The 20,544-nt window shown below is 39.5% G+C and overlaps 2 protein-coding genes across 2 annotated transcripts in view; one reads left to right on the forward strand and one right to left on the reverse strand.

Annotated features, from left to right (window-relative positions):
- Positions 1-6,685, forward strand: part of LOC306750053 (ras-related protein Rab-26-like) — a gene marked incomplete at both ends in the record, with an annotated part of 37,703 nt that extends 31,018 nt beyond the window's left edge. The window contains 4 exons of the mRNA XM_079233438.1: positions 4,209-4,274; positions 5,070-5,126; positions 6,009-6,085; positions 6,586-6,685. Of these exons, the coding sequence (XP_079089564.1) occupies positions 4,209-4,274; positions 5,070-5,126; positions 6,009-6,085; positions 6,586-6,685 (300 nt within the window). The remainder of the gene's footprint in view (positions 1-4,208; positions 4,275-5,069; positions 5,127-6,008; positions 6,086-6,585) is intronic.
- A 2,157-nt stretch (positions 6,686-8,842) lies between these two features.
- Positions 8,843-20,343, reverse strand: LOC306750409 (arf-GAP with dual PH domain-containing protein 1-like; the record flags this gene model as incomplete). Its single annotated transcript, XM_079233825.1, has 11 exons — positions 20,228-20,343; positions 17,680-17,810; positions 17,180-17,271; positions 15,857-15,939; positions 11,133-11,245; positions 10,630-10,776; positions 10,176-10,259; positions 9,823-9,885; positions 9,417-9,488; positions 8,960-9,188; positions 8,843-8,871 (listed from the first exon to the last, which is right to left on the reverse strand). Exons 1-11 carry the CDS (start codon positions 20,316-20,318, stop codon positions 8,843-8,845), a joined length of 1,134 nt encoding a protein of 377 aa, XP_079089951.1. The 5' UTR covers positions 20,319-20,343.
- Positions 20,344-20,544: the final 201 nt, after the last annotated feature.

The raw sequence follows: 20,544 nt of genomic DNA on the forward strand, positions 1-20,544 counted from the left end.
CAACATCATAAACCCGTTTGGAATAAATAAAATATTGATTTGTTTGTGTATCTGCATTAATGTGGAGACACGCAGCCCAGAGGGTGACAGGATGTCTCTGTGTCTTCCCCGTGTGTCAGGCGGTGACACTGTATCACTCCGTTTAGCTCAGCTGCCTCCTTGAGCTTATACCTCCTCTCAGGGGATAAGTCCTACTTTCTCCCCATGCGCCTCTCGGTTGGCGCAGTCTGACTCTGCCAGTTATTGGGAGCAGACTTGACTGTCGGTGTAATACTCTGATCAAAGCTGGACAAGAATAGCATTGTCACCCACAGCAAATCTGCACTGACTAAAGTGCAATGGAGGGAAAGTTGGGTCATGTGGAAAGACACTCCGAGGCTCCCTGAGGATTTTTAGTATCATTCATGATTATCCTCAGCAAAGTATGACCTGAGTTTTAATAGGATGCAAATATATTGATACTGTAAACTGTGTATTCTGGTAATGTTTGAGATATTTGTAATTGTTTTGAGGGATATACGGCAAAAAAAGTGCCGTTATCACTGGATATCATTAACCCTAGAACACTAACGTGAGGTGATTTTTACCCGACGTTAGTGATAGAGGGTGAAACAATTTCGGTTGACATTACCATTAAAGGGAGACTGTTTCTTCACCGGACAAGGCTCACATGTCCCAGGAACGAGTGGACCAAAAAACAAATTTGTAATCATGTTTTATTGACGATTCCCTAATTTTTCACCCAATTTTTTTAGCCATTTTTCATGATACCTGTTTTTCGTTTTAGAAGAAGAAGAGTACTTCAATTTGCCTCGTATTGTTGAATTTTAATATATTCTTAATGAGAAGTCTTTTTTATCAGGTAAAGTATACCCGACGTTAGGGATGGTGTTACTATTTGTAACGTTGGTGTTCAAGGGGTTAATACAAGTAAACAATAACTCCTAACAAGGCTAGACAATACAACTCAGGCTCGGTATTTTTTTTATTTCAGTTGTATTTAGTTACCGATACCTTACTTTGCGAAACAGAAATGTATTTTGATACAACACTAGAAGCCAAGAGAAGCCAAAGTTACTATCTGTTCATTGACGAATGCAACATTTAGGTTCAAACGTATCCAATCAAAGAGTAATAAATAAGCGAGACTACAGATTTAAGAGCACATGGTTTGTTATAGTAACAAGAGTAAATATAACTCGTAAGTCCACCTCTGCCTGTTATACAATTCAAAACAGTCTTTGGAGGAAGAAAATATGTAAATGTAGAACACAGCTCTGCTTTTTCATCTCAGTGACAACACAAGGAAAACAGACACCTCCAGAAGAAAGTCACATCGGTCTCTGCCGGTGACAACTTGTCTCACCAATATCACATCGCAGCTGCCGGCAGGTGTCTGCCTGGGCTTTTATCTTCCTTCCTCTCAGATACAGATCTTTTGCTCTTTGTCTTGTCTCTCGCCGTCACTGTCTGTCTCTCCATCTTGCTGCCTTTTGGCACCCTCTCTGTCTCTTTGTCACATCTCTGGCTTTGTCTCTCGCTCGGTCACGTCGTTGCTATCATCTCTTGCTTCTACAGTTGGGCGGGCAGCTCGAGTTTCAGTCCAACCTTTTGCATTTTGACTTTGTGAAATATCATATTTTAGAGCAAATGGGTACTAATTCCTTCTCTCTTTTTGTTAATATTGACTAGGTTACGTGGGTACTTTGTAAAAACGTTCAAATTGACATTATAATGCATCCGAGTGCGAGACCATTGAGAACAGAAACCACAGGTGGATCATAAAAAAGTGTTTTATGCCCTGACAAACAAACTTCCAGCTGCATCATATTAGCCACACTATTTGGGGACCTGCCATTGCCAGGGCAATGAGCAGAGAAATGGACCTGCTCTTCCATCGTCCCACATTGTCACCATTTGTTCAGCCTTTCACAGAGATGTACAGTAATAGCTCTCTAATGGGCTGTTCATCATGGTATCTTTATGTGTGTGATGTCAATTATCGCTTTCTCAAAAGAGGAGTTTCTAATTGTTTCGTTTCCAGTTGCACTCGTTTTGTGGAGGGGTGTGCTGGAGGAGACATGGCCATTACGAGTCCCCCTCCAATTACAAACCGTATCAATGCGCTAATATATCCTTTCATTCAAAAAAGAATATGTAAATTACATTTACTGCACTGATCTCAGAGGCAAGCTGTCAAACTTTATTTGGGAGCATAAAAGTGAACAATATTACAAAGGCCAAACATACATACATATTTGAATAATACCTCCATGTAAATGATGGGAAACCTTGACAAAAAGTTTAATTATTCATAAAGCAGGTAATTATTCACATGCACAATGATGAAAAGCACTGGTGATGCAGATTCAAAACAAACCAACCTAATCTTGCATCAGCTATCTCATAAAAGCAGAGGGCTTGGCCTCTTGACATCTTAAAATGTCGGCCCTCCTCTCCTCACTGGTGACGCCCTTTTTAAAGAACCTCAGGGCGACCGCCCGGTCTCCCAATCCACCAAACCTCTCCAACCTCATTAAATCTGAAGAGCATTCAATTGCAAAGGTGGTTCAGCAATGAGCAACACACGATAAACTAGATGATTGGTTAGAGGACAAAATGCAGAATAGTATGAAAATTACTCTATTATTAATATAATTAGAATTAGTTAAAAAGGTATGCTCAGTTTATATAACCTAGATTAAAGGCCAGAATTAAGAAACAAAACTATCAAGTCTTATTTAGTTTTTTCCCTTATGACCCTTTTTGAAGGTGAGTGACTTATTACCAGATTTCAATGACCTTTCATCTAAAAGTCTGTGTGAGCGATGGCAATGCTCATCATGTGACCTGTAGAGGACTATGCATCATTCTGTTGGATTTTGAGTTGACTGGTAGACAGCTTGGAGCGCCAGAGTTTGGCTGTGGGACGGTTTGACTAGATGAAAACTAGAATAAGGGAGAATGTTTGAAAGATGGCATGGATAAGAGGGAGGGAGAGAGAGATAGATAGATAGATACTTTATTTATCCCCAGGGGAAATGTGTTTGTGGCAGAAGCATGCAAAGTTAGATAGGAGACATACAAATATTAAGTATTGAAAATACTCAATATATAAAATAAAATGGCAGAGCAGAACATATTAAATTTAAGAAATTAATTAATAAAGAAAACGGCAATTATATACAGTGTATATAAAGTATATACAGTGAAGTAGAAGTATATACAGTGACTAACTAAACGACAAAAGCGGTGCTAAGGTTATTGATGATTCAATTGAAGGAGGATCTGGTCAGAGGTGATTTATTATAAAGTCTAATTTATTATTTATTCTATTAATTCTGAATCGCTTTGTGAGAAATGCTGCAGACAGCAGACTGAGAGCACATGTATATACATTTTGAAGCACTACCCTCTGTTTATGATAAATATTCCAATTGACTCATGCATAGTCTTCCTTAACCACTCTGATAGTCACAGGCAGCAGTGACAACACAATCCCTGTCTCATCTCCTGTTCTTTAACATGACATTTGGCTTTGACGTGATCCCGGTGAAGTGTCTTTGCACACAGCTACCAGAATTACGGAGAAGAATACGGAGGAGGATAAACGGCTTTGGAGGAGGACGACTGAAGGAAAAGCGGATTGATCACCTGCCAGTTAGAAATGCAATGTGGAGTAGTTAACTGTCGGAACAATTAAGCTCTGTGCTGAGATGAGGGATATTATTTCAGCAGGAGAGGTTAGCAGGTGTCTGTCTGAGCTGATTAAATGCTCACTAACTGTGAATAAACGGTTCAGGTGCTGTCGTAGCTCATACAGTCAAGTGTGTGTTTGCCTGTAAAGCTATATCTTTCTCCTGTGTGCTTACTGTAGTTAAGGCAGGATGGAGCAGACGGTGTTGATTTATACTGATACATTTTTTACACTTACTCTTCCTCTCTCAGTATTTCTCTTTCTCACATACTTTTGTCCCTCTATCTCTTCGTCCTTGCCTCAGTTTCTCTGTCTCAGTTCTTATTATATGTTGTGTCCTTGACAAGTCCCAGATGAGATGTTCTCTTCTCGAAGCCCTTTTTTTGTGTACTACATATGTATTGTCTCTTTTCTAAGGTTGTTCCTTTTTTTTGGTGTTCCCACTCATAATGTCCTTCTACTTGTCTAACAGCTACACTTCTCTTTTCTCTTTGTCCCGTGTTGTTACCAGGCATGGCTGACTGAGATCCATGAGTACGCCCAACAGGATGTGGTGCTCATGCTGCTTGGAAACAAGGCAAGGCATTGTGTGAAATAAACACAAAATATACTTAAGCTTAGAGGTCGAGCGATAGTGGGGTTTTAAAGGCCCATATAACGGCGGTAGAGTGGAGCAAGAAAAAGCCAATAGCCGATTAATTAGCTGGCGTGACATGCTTTTCTTCTGTTGACTACTTTTGCAGACGCCATTTTTAATTTCACAATTTTTCACTCCGAATTAAATAAGTTCAATTAACAGTTGCATTATGTATTGTCCTCATATACTATTGAAGTTTAGCTTCCTGTATTATCTTTTAAAAATTCAAATGTTCTAGCTCTAACAAACTAACACTATACAGCTCTAATGCACACATGCACAACACCAAGTGCTGTATATGTTCAAGCACAACTTATAATTTACCAAACCAACTTGAAGCTCAGTCAGTTAATTATTGGTCACTTTCTGCCTGATAATGTTTAATTTAAGGACAATTATTCCTGTTGTTCTTTAAGCCCACAAACATCTGACAATTTCTCAACCTGCTAATTTGCAAATATCAATGTTACACATTCACATCCCTCCTTCTGAACAGAGAACAGATGTCTCTGCCTTGGAGCTCTGTCTTGTTTCAGTCCCTCACACTCCCTATCAGCGCTTAATTAGCATCCTGAGAGTCAATCTTGACTCATTAGCTGCCATCGGACCTGAACACCAGGGAAGGCTTGTTTGAAACTGTGGACAAATAGCAAGCAGATCTGCAAACCGCATTGGTGGATGTTTTGGTTTAAGCAGCGATGTGCGTGTGTGACCTTGTTGTTCCTGTCTCGCCAGGCTGATGCCACTCATGAGAGGGTGGTGAAGAGAGAAGATGGGGAGAGGCTCGCAAAGGTGATTTATTGAAAATTTACAAAAATAAGGGCACGACTTTCAATGTCCAGATGCTAGAGCTGCGAACCTACATCGTGCATGACCAACACGTTTTCAACGCATCTTTTAATTCTTGTGTGATCAAGGCAGTGATTTTTTTCCTTTCATATTATTATATAGTATTTGTATGGCTAAGTGAATTTCTTGGACAGATGAGTATTACTGAAAGGTGGGATTATCTTAAGATTTATTTCTGCAATGTACAATGTATCACCTGCAAACCAAAAAGACAGATAAGACACAGAAAGGCCAGACAGCTCAGATGTGCATCCCTCCTGAATCAATTCACATTATACAATGAAGATGTATTGCATAGATTCCTGCCTTCCGTGTCATCATGTATACAAGTTGTATGACCTTCTGCAGAACATTTATTCAGTTTCATAGTCCTAAAGGCTACAAATACAACCACAAAGCACTGAAACCAGGAGCGGAAGTGTCTCTTTATCCATTTCCCTGACAGTTGTTTCTTTTCAGCATTGCACGTCAAACAAATGTCAGACAGCCAAATGGTTCTCCTCAGAAGTGGGAGCACTAAACTGCCACTAAGTAACTTAAGACTAAAATAGCACATAATTTATCATCACTGGGGCTGAGACAAATTCCCCTCCAGAGGAAAAGCTGGGAGGCAATTTCATCACATCTGTGCTGGATTTAGCCAAAATAAACTAGCTCACTATTGTGCTATAAAGTTCCTTTGTAAATGTCTATAACACTAGTCAACTGCCTTCATTTCTTTCAGTTTTTGTTGCATATCTGGGAGGAAAGTGTTAATGTGTGTTCGACGCATGTCCTCTGGGCGAAAGATAATCTCCAATAACTATCATAACTTTGACTCTGCAGGAGTATGGAGTTCCCTTCATGGAGACCAGCGCCAGGTCCGGTCTCAATGTAGAACTGGCTTTCACCGCTGTGGCTAAGTGAGTATTGCTCTCTCTGCAAGTGTTGTGGATCACTCTGATTTTTTTTCTAATAAATATTGGAATTATTTAACCATGAAAAAGATTATGTGACAGCACTTTACTGCCATTATGGAACAAATAATTTTTAAGATGTGAAAGTTTATTTTTGAACGTGTGGATAGTTTAACCAAAACATCCCAACTCAAGGTGAACTTGCTAGCTGTTCCCCACATACAAATACCAAGGAATAATAATGTGTCTTATAGATTGTTTTTCTATCTACTGCTTTTCTCTTTCTCCGTCATTGGAAAATCCAGAATCTATGATATTATTTTAATTTTAAAAGTGTTAGTATGAACACAAGATGTCTCTTACTTCAATGTAAAGTAAATTATCAGTTCACGTGTATGTACTTTCATCTAAAAAACAATACATGATAGAGATGTTTTGAGCATCTTAAGAAAAACGGATAATTTCTAGTGTTTATGGCGTTTAACCTCATCTTACCTTCGTCTCAGGGAGCTGAAGCACCGGTCAATGAAGGATCCCAGTGAGAAGTTTACGCTCCATGAGTACGTAAACAAGGAGATGAAGAGCATGAGCTGCTGCAGGTCTTAGAGCCTGCCCTTGTCATTGTCTGGATCTGACTGAGCGTGTGTATTTATGTGTGTGAGTGTGTGTGTGTGTGTGTGGGGATAACTCATGTTCATACCTGGCGAGATAAAAAATGAGGAGTCTGTTCCAGCGAGGTATAAATCTGTTTGCCCTTTTGTTTCTCCCCTCCCAAACCTCCCTGTCTCAGCCCACAGCCTCCATCAACTCATCTCACTGCCCCGCTCTATTTCATAAGTCCTGCTCGTCCTCATCCAACTCCTCCTGCAGCTGTGAATGTAGCCCCAGATTATGATTTGCAAAAGACAGCTAGACGCTCCACACCGAGTCATTAACCTATTAATGGATTAATTAATTCCTTCCATTACTGTATCTGCATGATATTTTAAACCCCAGCATTGAATCGTTATTGTGACGGGATGTTCTCACACCAGAATTTATGGTTTCACATCAATTTAAAATGTCAGTGACTGTCAACATTTTGGTTGAACGTTGTCCTCCTGGTCAGTGTGTGGATGGATGTTCATAATAGATGTAGTGTGTAGTAATGCTCGTTCTGTCCATGGTTCAGTGTTCATGTCAGTAATTCGACCAGCTCTTTGGAGCCAATTTAGCTCACCAGCATAAACTCAATCCAAGCATTTCCATTATTCAGATGTGGATATTTCGGGACATGTCTCACTTGGAATATGTCTTGCAATTGATGTTGCTATTTTGTATACAACCATATGAAGTACAGAATAGCATCATGAGCTACAATTATTCTTTCATTACATTTTAATTCATGCTAGATGATAAATCAAAGTAGACAGTAGTTTACACAAACCGTCAGGAACATGGCAGTGCATGTGTCATAGAACCTTAAACATGTTGGGGATTATTTCAATATTAGAGGATCGATGAATAGCAACCTCTCTTTCTTTTTTTATAGTCTTTAGTTTTAAAATGATTTGAAACACAATTTGACAAATGTAAAACAAGTTTTGATTGGGAAGATTAGCACTTTAGATGGTAAATAAGAGTGTGGATAAGGTTTTAGGGGTTTTTTGGGGGAATAAAGACCCACAGTATGTTGACAATGGTACCCAAAGTATTGTATACAACACACAGATGTGTATATCGTTTGATTTGTAGTCAAATGTGCAAACATCAGTAGGCTGCTTTAATTTTGTATTCATGAATATATAAATGGAGTATATAGTGCCATGTTTTCTTAAAAACATTTGGACCAGTGCATTTCTTATAATCTGTGAACAATATTTAACCTGTTCTTAATAAAAGAAGCACAGGCTTCTTTTCTATATGGCTGTTGCTTTGGTAGATTTAATGTCAATGTTAGCCATAGAAAATGTCCTTTTTCATGTTTTTCCTATCTCGATGTTCACAGTAATGTATTGATTTTAGGCTTTACTACTTTTCAATGTGCAACTCATTTCTTGTATCTGAAAGATAACTACAATAAAAAGAAAAAGAAATGTGGCTTTAACCCTTTTAATAGTGACGGCATTTCAGTTTCACAGTCATGTCGAGTTTAAATCCTCCTCTGTCTCCATCTGCTGGTTAAAGTATACCACATGAAAGTAAATGCTGAAGTGGATCACTGTTTTCCTACAGTTTTACAAAAACGAGAGACAAAGGAATGCAAGCCAATCCTTAAATGTGATTATAAACATTTCACAAACCAGTGAACATTCAGCAAAAAAAAAAAAAAACGTAATATACCCTCTTGGCAATCTAGCATCACAAGCTGCATATTAGCAAATTTGACAGTTAAAAAAATAAATACATTGAGATAAATACTATTGTTCTCATACATGGAATATGTGTGAGCATCTGCATACTGTATATTACTGAAAAGAGAGAAAAACATCTTTTGACATCTGAGCAGCAAACATTCAGGTCAGGAGGCCAGACCTCTTTACGTGAGTCAGGCCAACATTCATGAGTTTAGGAGTGATTCGGACTCCCTAAGTCACGGGTCTGTCATATGAGGAGGTTGAGCGGGTGGTAGATGGAGTAGAGAAGTCACTATGGGAATGGGAACTATCTCACCTGAAGGTATTCTCCTCTGACACACTTAAGTCTTCATAAAAACGTCCATTATGAGATGTCAAGTACGTATCTCAGGTCCTTCTCTTTGTCCAGCTTCGAGCACCAAGACCGTCATGGTTTGTGCTTAAAATAGGCCTCTACTGCAGAGAGAATGGAAACGACAAATATCAGACTCATAAATTGAGACGAACAGAGCTAAATAACGAAGAGCTTCGGTGTTCGGTTTACCTGCATACTCCTGAGGCAGCATCGGTCTGTCGATAACAGTCTGAAATGCTGCGATCCAGTCTTGCTGATCCTCGTCAGTCTCGCATGCAAATAGAAACTTCCGGTCTGGGGTCACGATGGTAATTCCAAACTGCCAATGGTAGCCTTGAGTGTTTGGGGGGAGGCCGGGAAGCACAGTGTAGCTGTTCTCCCTGCAGCCAATGAACACCTCGCCTCGTGCATAAGCATCCTGGCAGCAGAGGGAGAGACGCATAGTTTAAACATCTTGAATCAAACTGCAACGCAGTGTTGTTGAATGAAACATAAACACTGATGTATAGTTTTCATTTAAAGAAGCATCTAGAAATAAATAGAAGCATCTAGAATGGAATAACTATTTGTCTAAAAACTTATTTCACACTGAGTTTTTAAACGCACTGTCCCTCAAAGAATAGACGGAGATAATAAGTGTTAATACCAGTGGATCTTTGAAATACATGAGCCTCCTGTCATCCATTGTGAACCATCTCTTCTTGAAGCCCTCTGTGTGCTGTGGGACAGAAATGAAAAGTCAAAGTCAAAGTGAGTTTTATTGTCACTTCCTCCATTCGTGCAAACATACAGAGGACCTGAAATTATGTTTCTCTACTGTCTGACATAAAGTGAATAGTGCAAAAGCAACAGGAACATTCTTAATTATTGTGACAAATGTGGCAGGAATGATTAGTTAGTCCTCCATTTACCAAATGTCAAAGAAACAGCTTTGCTGTCATGCTCAGCCAGACACTGTTATATGCATTGCATAGCTCCCTAACAACATATCAATCACATTGTGGGAAAAGTAATACATCATTAAAATGTTGCAGAAAAACAAAATGCCTTACTTTTGGACCAGTCTTCTCCATGAAACCCTCCTTTATGTAGTTCCTGGTGAGCTTTGGCAACAACTGGACAAAAAAAGAGCAATATATTTAGTCATTGATGAACTGTGTGTGTGTATTATATTTGTTTCTCCTCCAACATGTAGCTCTTAATGATATTTCAAAGCCTCCACATTGGATATAATTCTGGTGTGTCTTTAAAACGTAAAAGCTAAGACATAAAGGTAATCAAGTTCAAATATACTGAATCAGACAGTTAAATAACCATAACTTGTGTTTTTTAAATTTGAGAAAGTAATGTCCCACAAAGACACATGTTTTTGTATGTGCATGCATGTGTGTGTTCATGTACTCACATCAGCGGTGGATGCTCCAGGAAAAGCCACCTGAAGGTAGTGGAACCTGGCTGCTCTGATGGCATTGAACCAGTCCACCATTTCCTTCAAGACAGGGCATCAGGGAGTTCAGTGACAGACTACTTTACTGAAATACCTTTTCCTCACACATCATCAGCCCTGATACTCCATAATAACCTCCAATGGCAAAGACAACATGTCTTTTCAAAGCTCTAAACCCAAAGGAGATGTGCTCCATCTTGAAGTAGCATATTCTTAAAATATTATTTTGTATGCTGTATGACTTTTATGAAGCTTTATTATGGATTATAAATGTAAACGTATCTGACTTGTAATAGCAGACTACGTCCACCAGAGGGACATGCATACCTTTTCCTGAATCCTTAGACACTTCCTACTCTTTTTTTTTTATTTCTCTACTTAAAGCATAGAACAGAAAGGCACTGCTCCTCACCTTTCCATCCTCGTGGTAAACAAAGATATTCCGAGTGCTGTTGTCCTTCAAATAGGTTATCTGCAGGCCCTGGGCAGTGCCGATTTTAGTTGGCTGGAAAGTGGCATTCACAGTATTGATCTTCATTATTGCTTTGGCCTCTCTGGCCTGCAGAAAAGAAGGATATTTTTTAGAAGATGGATAGTGAATGTTTTGTCTTGGCTCTCCTTCCATCTTCCTTAAAAATGCTCTACATAGAATAGAACATGATGCAGATGTTTACCATACATCTATTAACAGTGTGATGTGTTTCACTGTGATTTTAAAATGAGAGATAACCATGTTCTTGTACGTATAAGCACAGTACTTAGAAACATTTTGAAATCTGAGTTGAATGGGTACTCCCGATTCCACCAGAAAAACCAGGACATTTCTAGAGAGGGGGACTTTGTAGGTAGTTTGAACACATCAAATTCAGATTTAAAAAATAAAAAAGTTAGAAAAAAGTGGGAGGGAACACTCACATCGTGCTTGTTGAAGTACTTCAAAACACCTTCCCGTTCGGACAGAATAAAATTTCGGCTGAGGTACTGTCCGTTGTCCCTACCTCGTTTCCATAGAAACCCCTCTCTGTAGCCTGGAGGAGAGACAGGCATTTTTACAACATACACACAGAGGAGAGAAATTCACAACTGTCACGATAGGGAATATCAAGTTATGGTAAACTTAATTATTGTGAACACAAATTGTTTAAAGCTGATTTGGTTAACCTGTTAGCAAGTGCCCATTTACACATTCAGTAGACAGAACAACTTCAGCGTATTTGTGTTTCTGGCCACCCAAAGACTATACATCCAATAACCATTCGTCTTTCTTTAGTTGCTAAATAATCTGCTATGGTAGTTGATACCTTTGACTGTAATTTTCCGAGTTTGCTAGACTGCTAAAACTCTCCAATGCTCTATAGAGCTGCAAGGACACAAAGCCTTTAGATCCATTATGTAAAAATATCCATTACGGAAGCTTTAGGCTCGTAGTCATTCAATTCAATTACACTTGTTTTGGTTTTGGTTAGATGTCTTTAAGTATTGGTCGTCATAAAACCCATTAAAATTGTGCCTATTCATCCACCACATTGAGAGTGCACTAACACAGTAAGTTTGCATCACTTTATGCAACAGTGGTCATTCAAGAGTGAGACTGTTACACAGGACACTGATCCAGAAACAATGACCACTGAAAGTCGTATTAGTCTTATTAGAAGCAGCTGTAATTGTGTGTGTGTGTGTGTGTGTGTGTGTGTGTGTGTGTGTGTGTGTGTGTGTGTGTGTGTGTGTGTGTGTGTGTGTGTGTGTGTGTGTGCTTTTAGCCACTATACAGCAGTGATGGGAGGAAGCACTTTTTACTGCACATACATAATTCAGCTATAACTGATGGCTTCCTCTCCAGGCCTGTAGACACACAGAACTAACAATCAGATCAGTGTCAGTGTAGGAATCAGCCTATGTATGTATATATATATATATATATATATATATATATATATATATATATATATATATATATATATATATATATATATATATATATATGCATGTCATTGCCCTATGCACATCCAAACAACACACACACACACACACACACACACACACACACACACACACACACACACACACACACACACACACACACTTACTTAACTTGCACAAATCAGCAATATAACAATATTCAACAGAAAAAGAAAAAAAATCTCCAATGACCTAGGAACAGGTTTCATCCAATAATAAACATGATCTTTATTCAGTGTTGGCAAGTAAAAACATGTACTGGTACTGTTTTTATAAATATGTAATGTACCACAGCTGTAAGATGCTGTAAGATGTTTGTAAATGTACCTTGAACTTTCTTGAAAAGTGCTTGAATTTGGAAAAGGTTCAGGAACCCTAAATATAATAGCAATAATCCCCTGTGACGTCAAATCTCAGCCTCACATAAATAGCACATAACTGTTTTCTTCTGACTACATGGAAATCTCTAAATAGCAGACTGCATTAGAAAAAACAGATAAACCACTTCCCCTCCGAAGAACGGGACAAGAAAAGCATTTCCATTTAAAGTAAAGTGCTGATACGGTATGAGCTAAAGTGTAATGGAAAGGAAAATGTGCCAGAAAATGTCCACTTTCCTCAGGGAAATGAAGCTGGAATGAACACTTTAATGTTTCATCTGGTCCACTGGCACCACCCTATCTCTTTCATCCATTCCTTTGTCCCTCCGCTTGTTTCTTTTTACAGTAATAAAGTCGTCATCGACTGGTCTGGGCTGCAGTTAACTTCTGGTTGTGCAATAGCTTCATCAATTATTCATGATTCTGAAGTTTTTGTTAAATGTCAAATATTTGCAAACACTTGGGAGACCAAAGCAAGTTTTTGACCACAGTGTCTCGCTGCTAAATTCTCCTGGCATAAAATAGGAGCAATGTTACATGGAATGTTATATAGAGGATACAAAAGAGGCTATTCTTCCTCCGTGGCAGAGACACAGAGACACATGCTCCGAAACCTCTGCACAGCACAACACAAGAGGCCTTTGACCGAGAGGGAAAGACACAGAGGCACAGAGTGGAAGGGTTTGACAGTCATGAGACTCGGATAGTAGTGCTTTATCTTTATACCTTGAAGTGGAGATTAACCTTTCAGTGAGATTGTTCTACAAAATTATGTTTTAACTGCAAGCCTGCTCAATGTTTAACCCTGCTAGAACTTAGCATGGCGCTGTTTAAAGTGGAACTGTGTTGTGAACTTGAAACTTTTGTGTGAACTTGACACTGTGGTTCTAGAAATGACATCACTCTACGATAAGTTTGAAGAGAAAGTCCTGCCCATATCTTCTGCAGGGAAGTAACACAGTAATCGTCCTAAAGACAGCCACAAACCATGACTATTGTTGCACGACTTTCCGTTTCTGGCACAAAAGTCACAAAGGAAAAAACAGTCAATAGAACCTGTTAGAAAGTGTCTTGATCAGGAGAAGATAGAGAACGTACAGTCAGGGCCATGAGTATTTGTATCTGTGACACAATTTCTCAAAATGTTGCCTCTTTGAGCAACTCCAAATGATTTGAACTCCTACAACCATAGTCATCACCAACCGCTCAGTTTCCTCCTTTGAGATGCTTTGCCATGCCTTTACTGCAGCAGCCTCCTGTTGCTGCGTGTTTGTGGGTCTTTCTGCCTTCAGTTTTATCTGAAGTCAATGAAAAGCATATTCAATTGGGTTGAGATCAGGTGACTGACTTGGCCATTGCAGAACATTCCATGTATTTGCCTTTGAAAAGCTCTGTTTTCACAGTATGTTTTGGGTCATTATCCATCTGTACTGAGAAGCACCATCCAATCAGTTGTGTAGCATTAGGCTGAATCTGAGCAGATAATAAAGCCCTCTACACCTCAAAGCTCATCATTCTATCAGCTGTGACATCATCAATGAACACCAGTGACTCAGTTTCATTGGCAGCCATACAAGCCCATGCCCCAGCACTGCCTCCACCATGTTAACCAGAGGATGTGGTTTGCTTTGGAGACGTTCTTCTCTTTCTCTACACTTTTGTCTTCCCATCATTCTGGTAAAAGTAAACCTTGGTTTTATCTTCCAAAGAACCTTCATCTAAAACTGATCAGGCTGATTCAGATGTTTTCTGCCAAAGTCTAATCTGGCCTTCCTGTTCCTCAGTGTTACCAGTGGTTTGCACCTTGCTGTAAACCTTCTGTATTCAGATTCATGAAGGCATCTCTTGATTGTAGACTTGGACAAAGACACGCTCATCTCCTCCAGAGTATTCTTGACTTAGAGATGTTATGAAGGTGTTTTTCACCAAGGAAAGAATACTACTTTAGATATCTTCCGTGGTCTTCCGGGCCTTTTGGTGTTGGTGAGTTGCCAGTACGTTATTTCTTTTTAAGAATGTACCAAACTGCTGATTAAGCCAATTCTAATGTTTCTACTATCTGCTATCTATACGGTTGTAATATAAAAATACATATTCATAGGTTATTGTGGACATATACTGTACAATTATAAACACTTAAAATGTCCTAATATCTTGTTGTTTGTTATACACCATTTATTACATGTAAATGTATATGCTGCTTTTGAATAGGGGTGAAGTGAAGTGTTGCCAATTGTTCATAATGTTTAGTAGTCTATGGTATATCCTGTTTTAAACTGGTGGTCTAAATACTGGAGGGGGGAAAGAGTAAAAAAGACTGAAGGTGAAAGAGTAATTGTTTCTGTCAGCTGAGTAATATTTCAACTACTTTAACTTGCTTTACTTGGCTTGTAGTCAAAGGTCAATCTCTTGCCTTCACCACGGAAACAGTGCTAGGATTACAGAACATTAAAGATCGTAATGGCCCAATCTTAGCATCCGCACACCCGTTGCCAGTTACTTTGCGGGAGCCCCCATTATTGATTAGCTGAGTCTCATTAGCAGGTTGGTGCCACTCTTTCTCTTTTAATGAGGCGTCACCAGGCAATTAGCCAAGAGACATGTATCATTTGTGACTCACACAGTCACGTGATTCAGCCCAAGAGACAGAGATGAGGGTTATGCAATATACATTTAGTGGGGAACTGAGCTTAGGCCAATGACAACATTATTTGAACCATGAGAAAAGGGTGAAACATATTGTGGCGAGGGGGAAACAGAAGTGGGTGTGGATAAGAAATAAACAGGAAGGTAGAGTAGAGGGGAGAAAAAACGTAGTACACATGAGGAGCTGAAGTTGTCTTCCCCTGATGACCAACCCTCATTGTGTCTGCAACATAAGCCATGCTGACACAACATCTATCCATCAAACGAGCACTCAGTCTAACTGGCAAGCTAATTGGGCTGGGCCATGTAAAGGAGCAGTGGGTAATGGTGCCTACTGAGCCATGAGGTATTCATTATTACTCCCTTTGCCTGTGTAATGCCATAGCACTGCCACACACACCCCAACAGATAACGTTTCTCATAAGATCACCATCACAAGAGTGAGTGCTTTCCTTCGGATTTCTTCAGCGGTTTCACCCAAGAATGTTGGTAATGATAAAGGATGATGCTGTTTCCCTGCCGAGTATTCATCATTCAATGCTGAATAGTTGGTGCCGTGTGAGACACAGACAATTGTTTGTTTTTCCTGAGTAAGCAAGAAGTATAATATGTTTGTGTTTGTCATAACTGGGCAGAGGTGCATGTTATTCTTACCTGCTGAGTAAGGTTCCTGCCTCTCCTCATGCTGGAACTCCTTCCTCTCGTACTTGGCTCGGATCCATTGTTCTCGCAGGAGCCTGCAGACCAGTTAGCGTTAAACACTCAGCTCTGCCTGGGTTTGACGTTTACTTCATGCTGATGCTAATTTCTTGGAAACATCTCAATAACTTACATGGAGGTCGAGGCTCGGAACCCGATTGCCTTCAAACTCTGAACAAAAGCAGTGAAACATTACATGGCTCACTTGTGTCTACCTTGCCATTCATAGATGATATTGTCTCCCATATCCATCTTTATTACATTAATTTGGCTGAACTCTTTCTGTTCCCTTGATAATTATCTTTCACATTCTCAAAGCATCATGCATAAACAAACGCCTTGCATGTGTATGCATAATCAGTTTGCTTCTCAGCCAATCATTTCACCATGCTTAATCTGTAATGTAATATTCATCACAATATCTTATGTAATAGTTTTCTTTCATGAAGGCTCGAAGCACTTGGTGGATAATGGATTTGCCTTTTTCTCTCATCTGTGTTTAATTATCCCTTCCTTTGTTCAAAGAATCCTCATCCATAAACCCGTTGGAAGTCAACTCTAAAATAAACTTTACAGCTTTTTTATTTATTTTTAACACTGGACGGTAAAGAAGAAACCCTTGAACTGAACTGTTGCTTCCTGTTCACTGGAACTTGGCATTCTTATCACTGAGTTTCAGCAGTCAGCCTGGCTACCAAAACCACTTCTTCCCCTCAGTAACTGAATGCATCCATCTGAACAATAACTGCCGTCTTACTGATACAGTCAGTAATATGTTTCTGTCTCTTTGCTCAAAACAACCACAATATATATCAGCAAAGATGTGCAATGTTGTTGATAAGTTATCTCACCCACTCAGAAGGCCACTTTAGAGTGACAACAACCTTAACATTTGAACAAATCTGCTGAACTACCTTTCAATGAAGATTTGCCACATATTACGGATGTCCACATGTGGTAAATTGAAGCAATACATTCTTGCTTTGTTGAGCAAGAAAGCCGAGTTCTCTTGCCAGCGGAGCAGCGCCTACATGTATAATAATGCATTGTGTTTTTTTTTACTTTATTTACACAATGCAAATGTCCCCTTTAAGACATCTTCAATAGTTACAAATGGATGTGTATGATAACATTTACCACCATGGCTGTTCAAAATCCAGACAAAAAAGAAAAGTTTCTCCTGTATCCATCTGTGCTGTAGATGTGTACTAATCACCCTTTATGTATTGGTGAACTGGATCAGACGTTTAGGAGGGCAGAGGAAGACACGTCACTTACATGCAGTCTTTCTGTGTCGGGCAGTAGTAGAAGGCAGGAACTATCTGTTCATATTTGGCCTTGGCAGCATTGTTACCCACAGAGTCCATAAACTGCAAAGGGGAGGAAGAGAAACTGATGTTTGTAAGTGATATCTGTGTGTAATACTGTGTGCTCAGTGGCTTAATGCCTGTGAGTGCATGTGTATTTGGCTTCTGCTTGCAGGTCACACACACACACATATATTAGTTGTATCTGCCAGCTGCTTGCTCAAGTCTGAAGGCATATCTTTTTCTTCAAAGCAGGGATACAAGAGCTAGAATGGAAGGCAGAGAGTGATGCTCACAGTGGAGCATGGTTGGGTGAGGACGAGGCCAGAGAGTGCAGACGTCACCTTAAGCCAAGTTTATAATTATTGGCTAGCCTTCTCTTACAAAACATGGGAATTTCTTTTCTTTTCTTTTTCAGGCTTTGTGTGAATAAAATCACTTTTTACATATACGACAGACACAATGTCTTACCTCCACCTCAGAGGAGCTCCAGGGATCCAACAGGACAGATTTCACTTTGCTGATCTGAACAATATTTCTATGAAGGCCGGAGCAGCTGAGACACACAAACACTCCCAGAGTGTAGGACGCCCATTCCGGATCTGCAACGCAACATAAAGACAGATGTAAATGCACACAAAAATAACTGTTCACACTGAAACCTTTCTTAACTTCCTTCTGACAGATACTGATGGCTCAGCTATAATTGAAGCAGGTTGACCCTAGCGACCACCAAACAACCCAAATAACCAGTATATAGTAAACATTATTACAGGCAGAGAGAACTATTTTGACATGTGTTGAAGTTGTAGTTAATTGGTATTTGCCAGAGGCGCTGGCCCAGAAAGAGCCGGAACATTTATAGATAGAAAGGATAAAAACAGGGTAATGGTGAAGATAAAAGAACATGGCGGGACTATGGGGTTGTCTGTCTTTCAGACCATGAAGCAGCAAGCATGAAGCATGTCTTCATGCTTGCTGCATGAAGACAGCAAGCAGAAAATATAAATGTGTTTTTTGCTTGCTGTCTTCCTTTCTCTCCATCTCTCTGTCTTTAAATACATGACAAATCCTCCCTCAAGTAATTTGTCTTTGCATCTAAAAGAATACATTTTCATATTGTACTCACTTCAGCCTATACAGGAAGCAGTTCACCCAAAGAGATCTGAGAGCTTGTCTACATGACCTAGATCTAACAACCCAGTTCACATCCTAGAGTGATCAGAAAAACCTTCCCCAGTTTCACAAGTGATCAATATTTGGATGGATGTCAGTCGAGATCTGAATTGTATTTAGGTTTGTGTGAGACCAGACGGGTGTTCCCTTTCCATTTTTCAGTCTGGTGGCAGCAGTAAGAGAGTCATTTTTTATGAATATTATAAATTGACAGGCATGATTACTGTATAACAGTTGCAAGTGTGTGCAACACGTTATTCCCACCTACATAACATTCACACGTACATTTACACAACAATAAATGAGTCATTATACCTCCAACACCTCTGTGCCTCCTCCGACACAGGCACTGAAGACCTCTGACATAAACTGAAAAAAATACTTAGTTTTTTGTAACATGACGTCACAGTTATGTTAAGTAGTTCAGTGAAAGTTCTGAACTTTCTCACTCAGTTCAAACATTTCTTTGTGGAAAGAGTGTGCAGCGTGATAATTATGAATTTCACAATGAATTCACTGCATGCTTGTTTTTTTCCTTTTCTTTTTTATACCAAAGCAGATACGTTTGGTATGACAACATACAGTATGCTGATCCATTTAAATTCAGGTCCGAACAGACACAGAACAGGAAAGAGTTGCAGCAAAAGTCTGAGTGGCGACACCTCACACACACAGCACCAATATTTAATAGTCTTATCAATGCAAGGGGAGATTACAGCTGATGTGGAGGTTATTTTGTAACTGAGTCAGAGAACTGAGGGAGTGTCAAGTAGTCTGTATGAGTGTGCTGCAGCCCTTCAGCCATTGCTAATGAAAACTTAGTGAACTCATGCAGCAAAAATAGCACGAGAAAAAAAAATGACTTCCTTGTGCATAATCACAAAGCTGCACACATGCATCTGTACACAAGAGACAAGTATCTGGTGTGTAGCCAGTCCCATCATCTCTGCCTTATGTGGGCCTCTTGTAGTTGAGTTGTCAATCAGTCCAACTGAGAAGTCAGTCTCTGAGACAACAGGATGCATACAAAGTCAAATAGAGGATAAAAAAACATATTTGGCATGGAATAGAAATGTGTGGGAAAAAGCAGAGAAAGCAGAAATGCATAAAGCACATTAGACTAAGTGTACAGTAATTGATCCTACTGGAAGACATTTTAGTCTTCTTTTCTTTTCAAGAAAATAACATAAAATAATTGCTAAACTTTCTCTGGCTGCAGCTTCCCAAATAAGAGGCTTTGCTGCTTTTAATATGATTCACTGTGGGGTTATACATGGGTATAGATGGGCCTTTTGTCACAAGCCACACCTTGTCTGTGTATGATAAGTGCAAACCAACTAGGTGTGACCAGCAGGGTGTGTGACCACATGTGTACGCAAAAGGAAATCAACCTCCAGATGAATACATATTTTAACCCTCAACCAACAAATAACACATCTAATACATACCCCACATAGGAATAACAATAGATTTTATATATATATATATATATATATATATATATATATATATATATATATATATATTCTTTCTTTTTTTTAACTAATGCTGAGCTCTTTACATATATTCACTATTACAATACATAATTACTTTTCCTTTTGAGTCCTCCCCAAATGCATTACTCTTACATTTACACTCTTTCATTACGTCAACTTTTCACGGACCAGAGCTTTACCAACGAGAAAGAAGTGGAGACACGGTGTGAACTTGTGGTAGGGTTCGTTATTTCAAGCTCAAAGAAGTAGGATGGTCATACAATGTCTTTACAAACAGAAGTAAGTCACTGCGAGGTCAGTATAAGATGTCTTCCTCCAGCAGTCAGACAGAGCTCCCTCCGGCTTACCTGCAGCTCCGCAGTCGGCACAGTTTCCATTCCCAGGTTTCCCCAAAAGCTGTTTCACACGCTGACTGTTGGTTTCTTGATCCGAAGCCATAACGCGAATGTTTCTGCCTAGATGCCTGCTCAGCGGCTGGAAACCTCAAACTCTCATGCATCAAAAGTTAGATTGCCGCCGGGACGCGCTGGACTACACAACAAACGCGCCTACACGTCTAATGAGAAGGCTGTCATGTTTAGGTGGAGGGCTGACTAGCAGCGCGTGGCCAGGGGAGTGCATATGCTGTATCATTTAAGGCATGTGCAACAATACATTAAGGTCT

The sequence above is a fragment of the Taurulus bubalis genome (assembly GCF_910589615.1).
Source record: "Taurulus bubalis genome assembly, chromosome: 17".
Lineage (NCBI taxonomy): Eukaryota > Metazoa > Chordata > Actinopteri > Perciformes > Cottidae > Taurulus > Taurulus bubalis.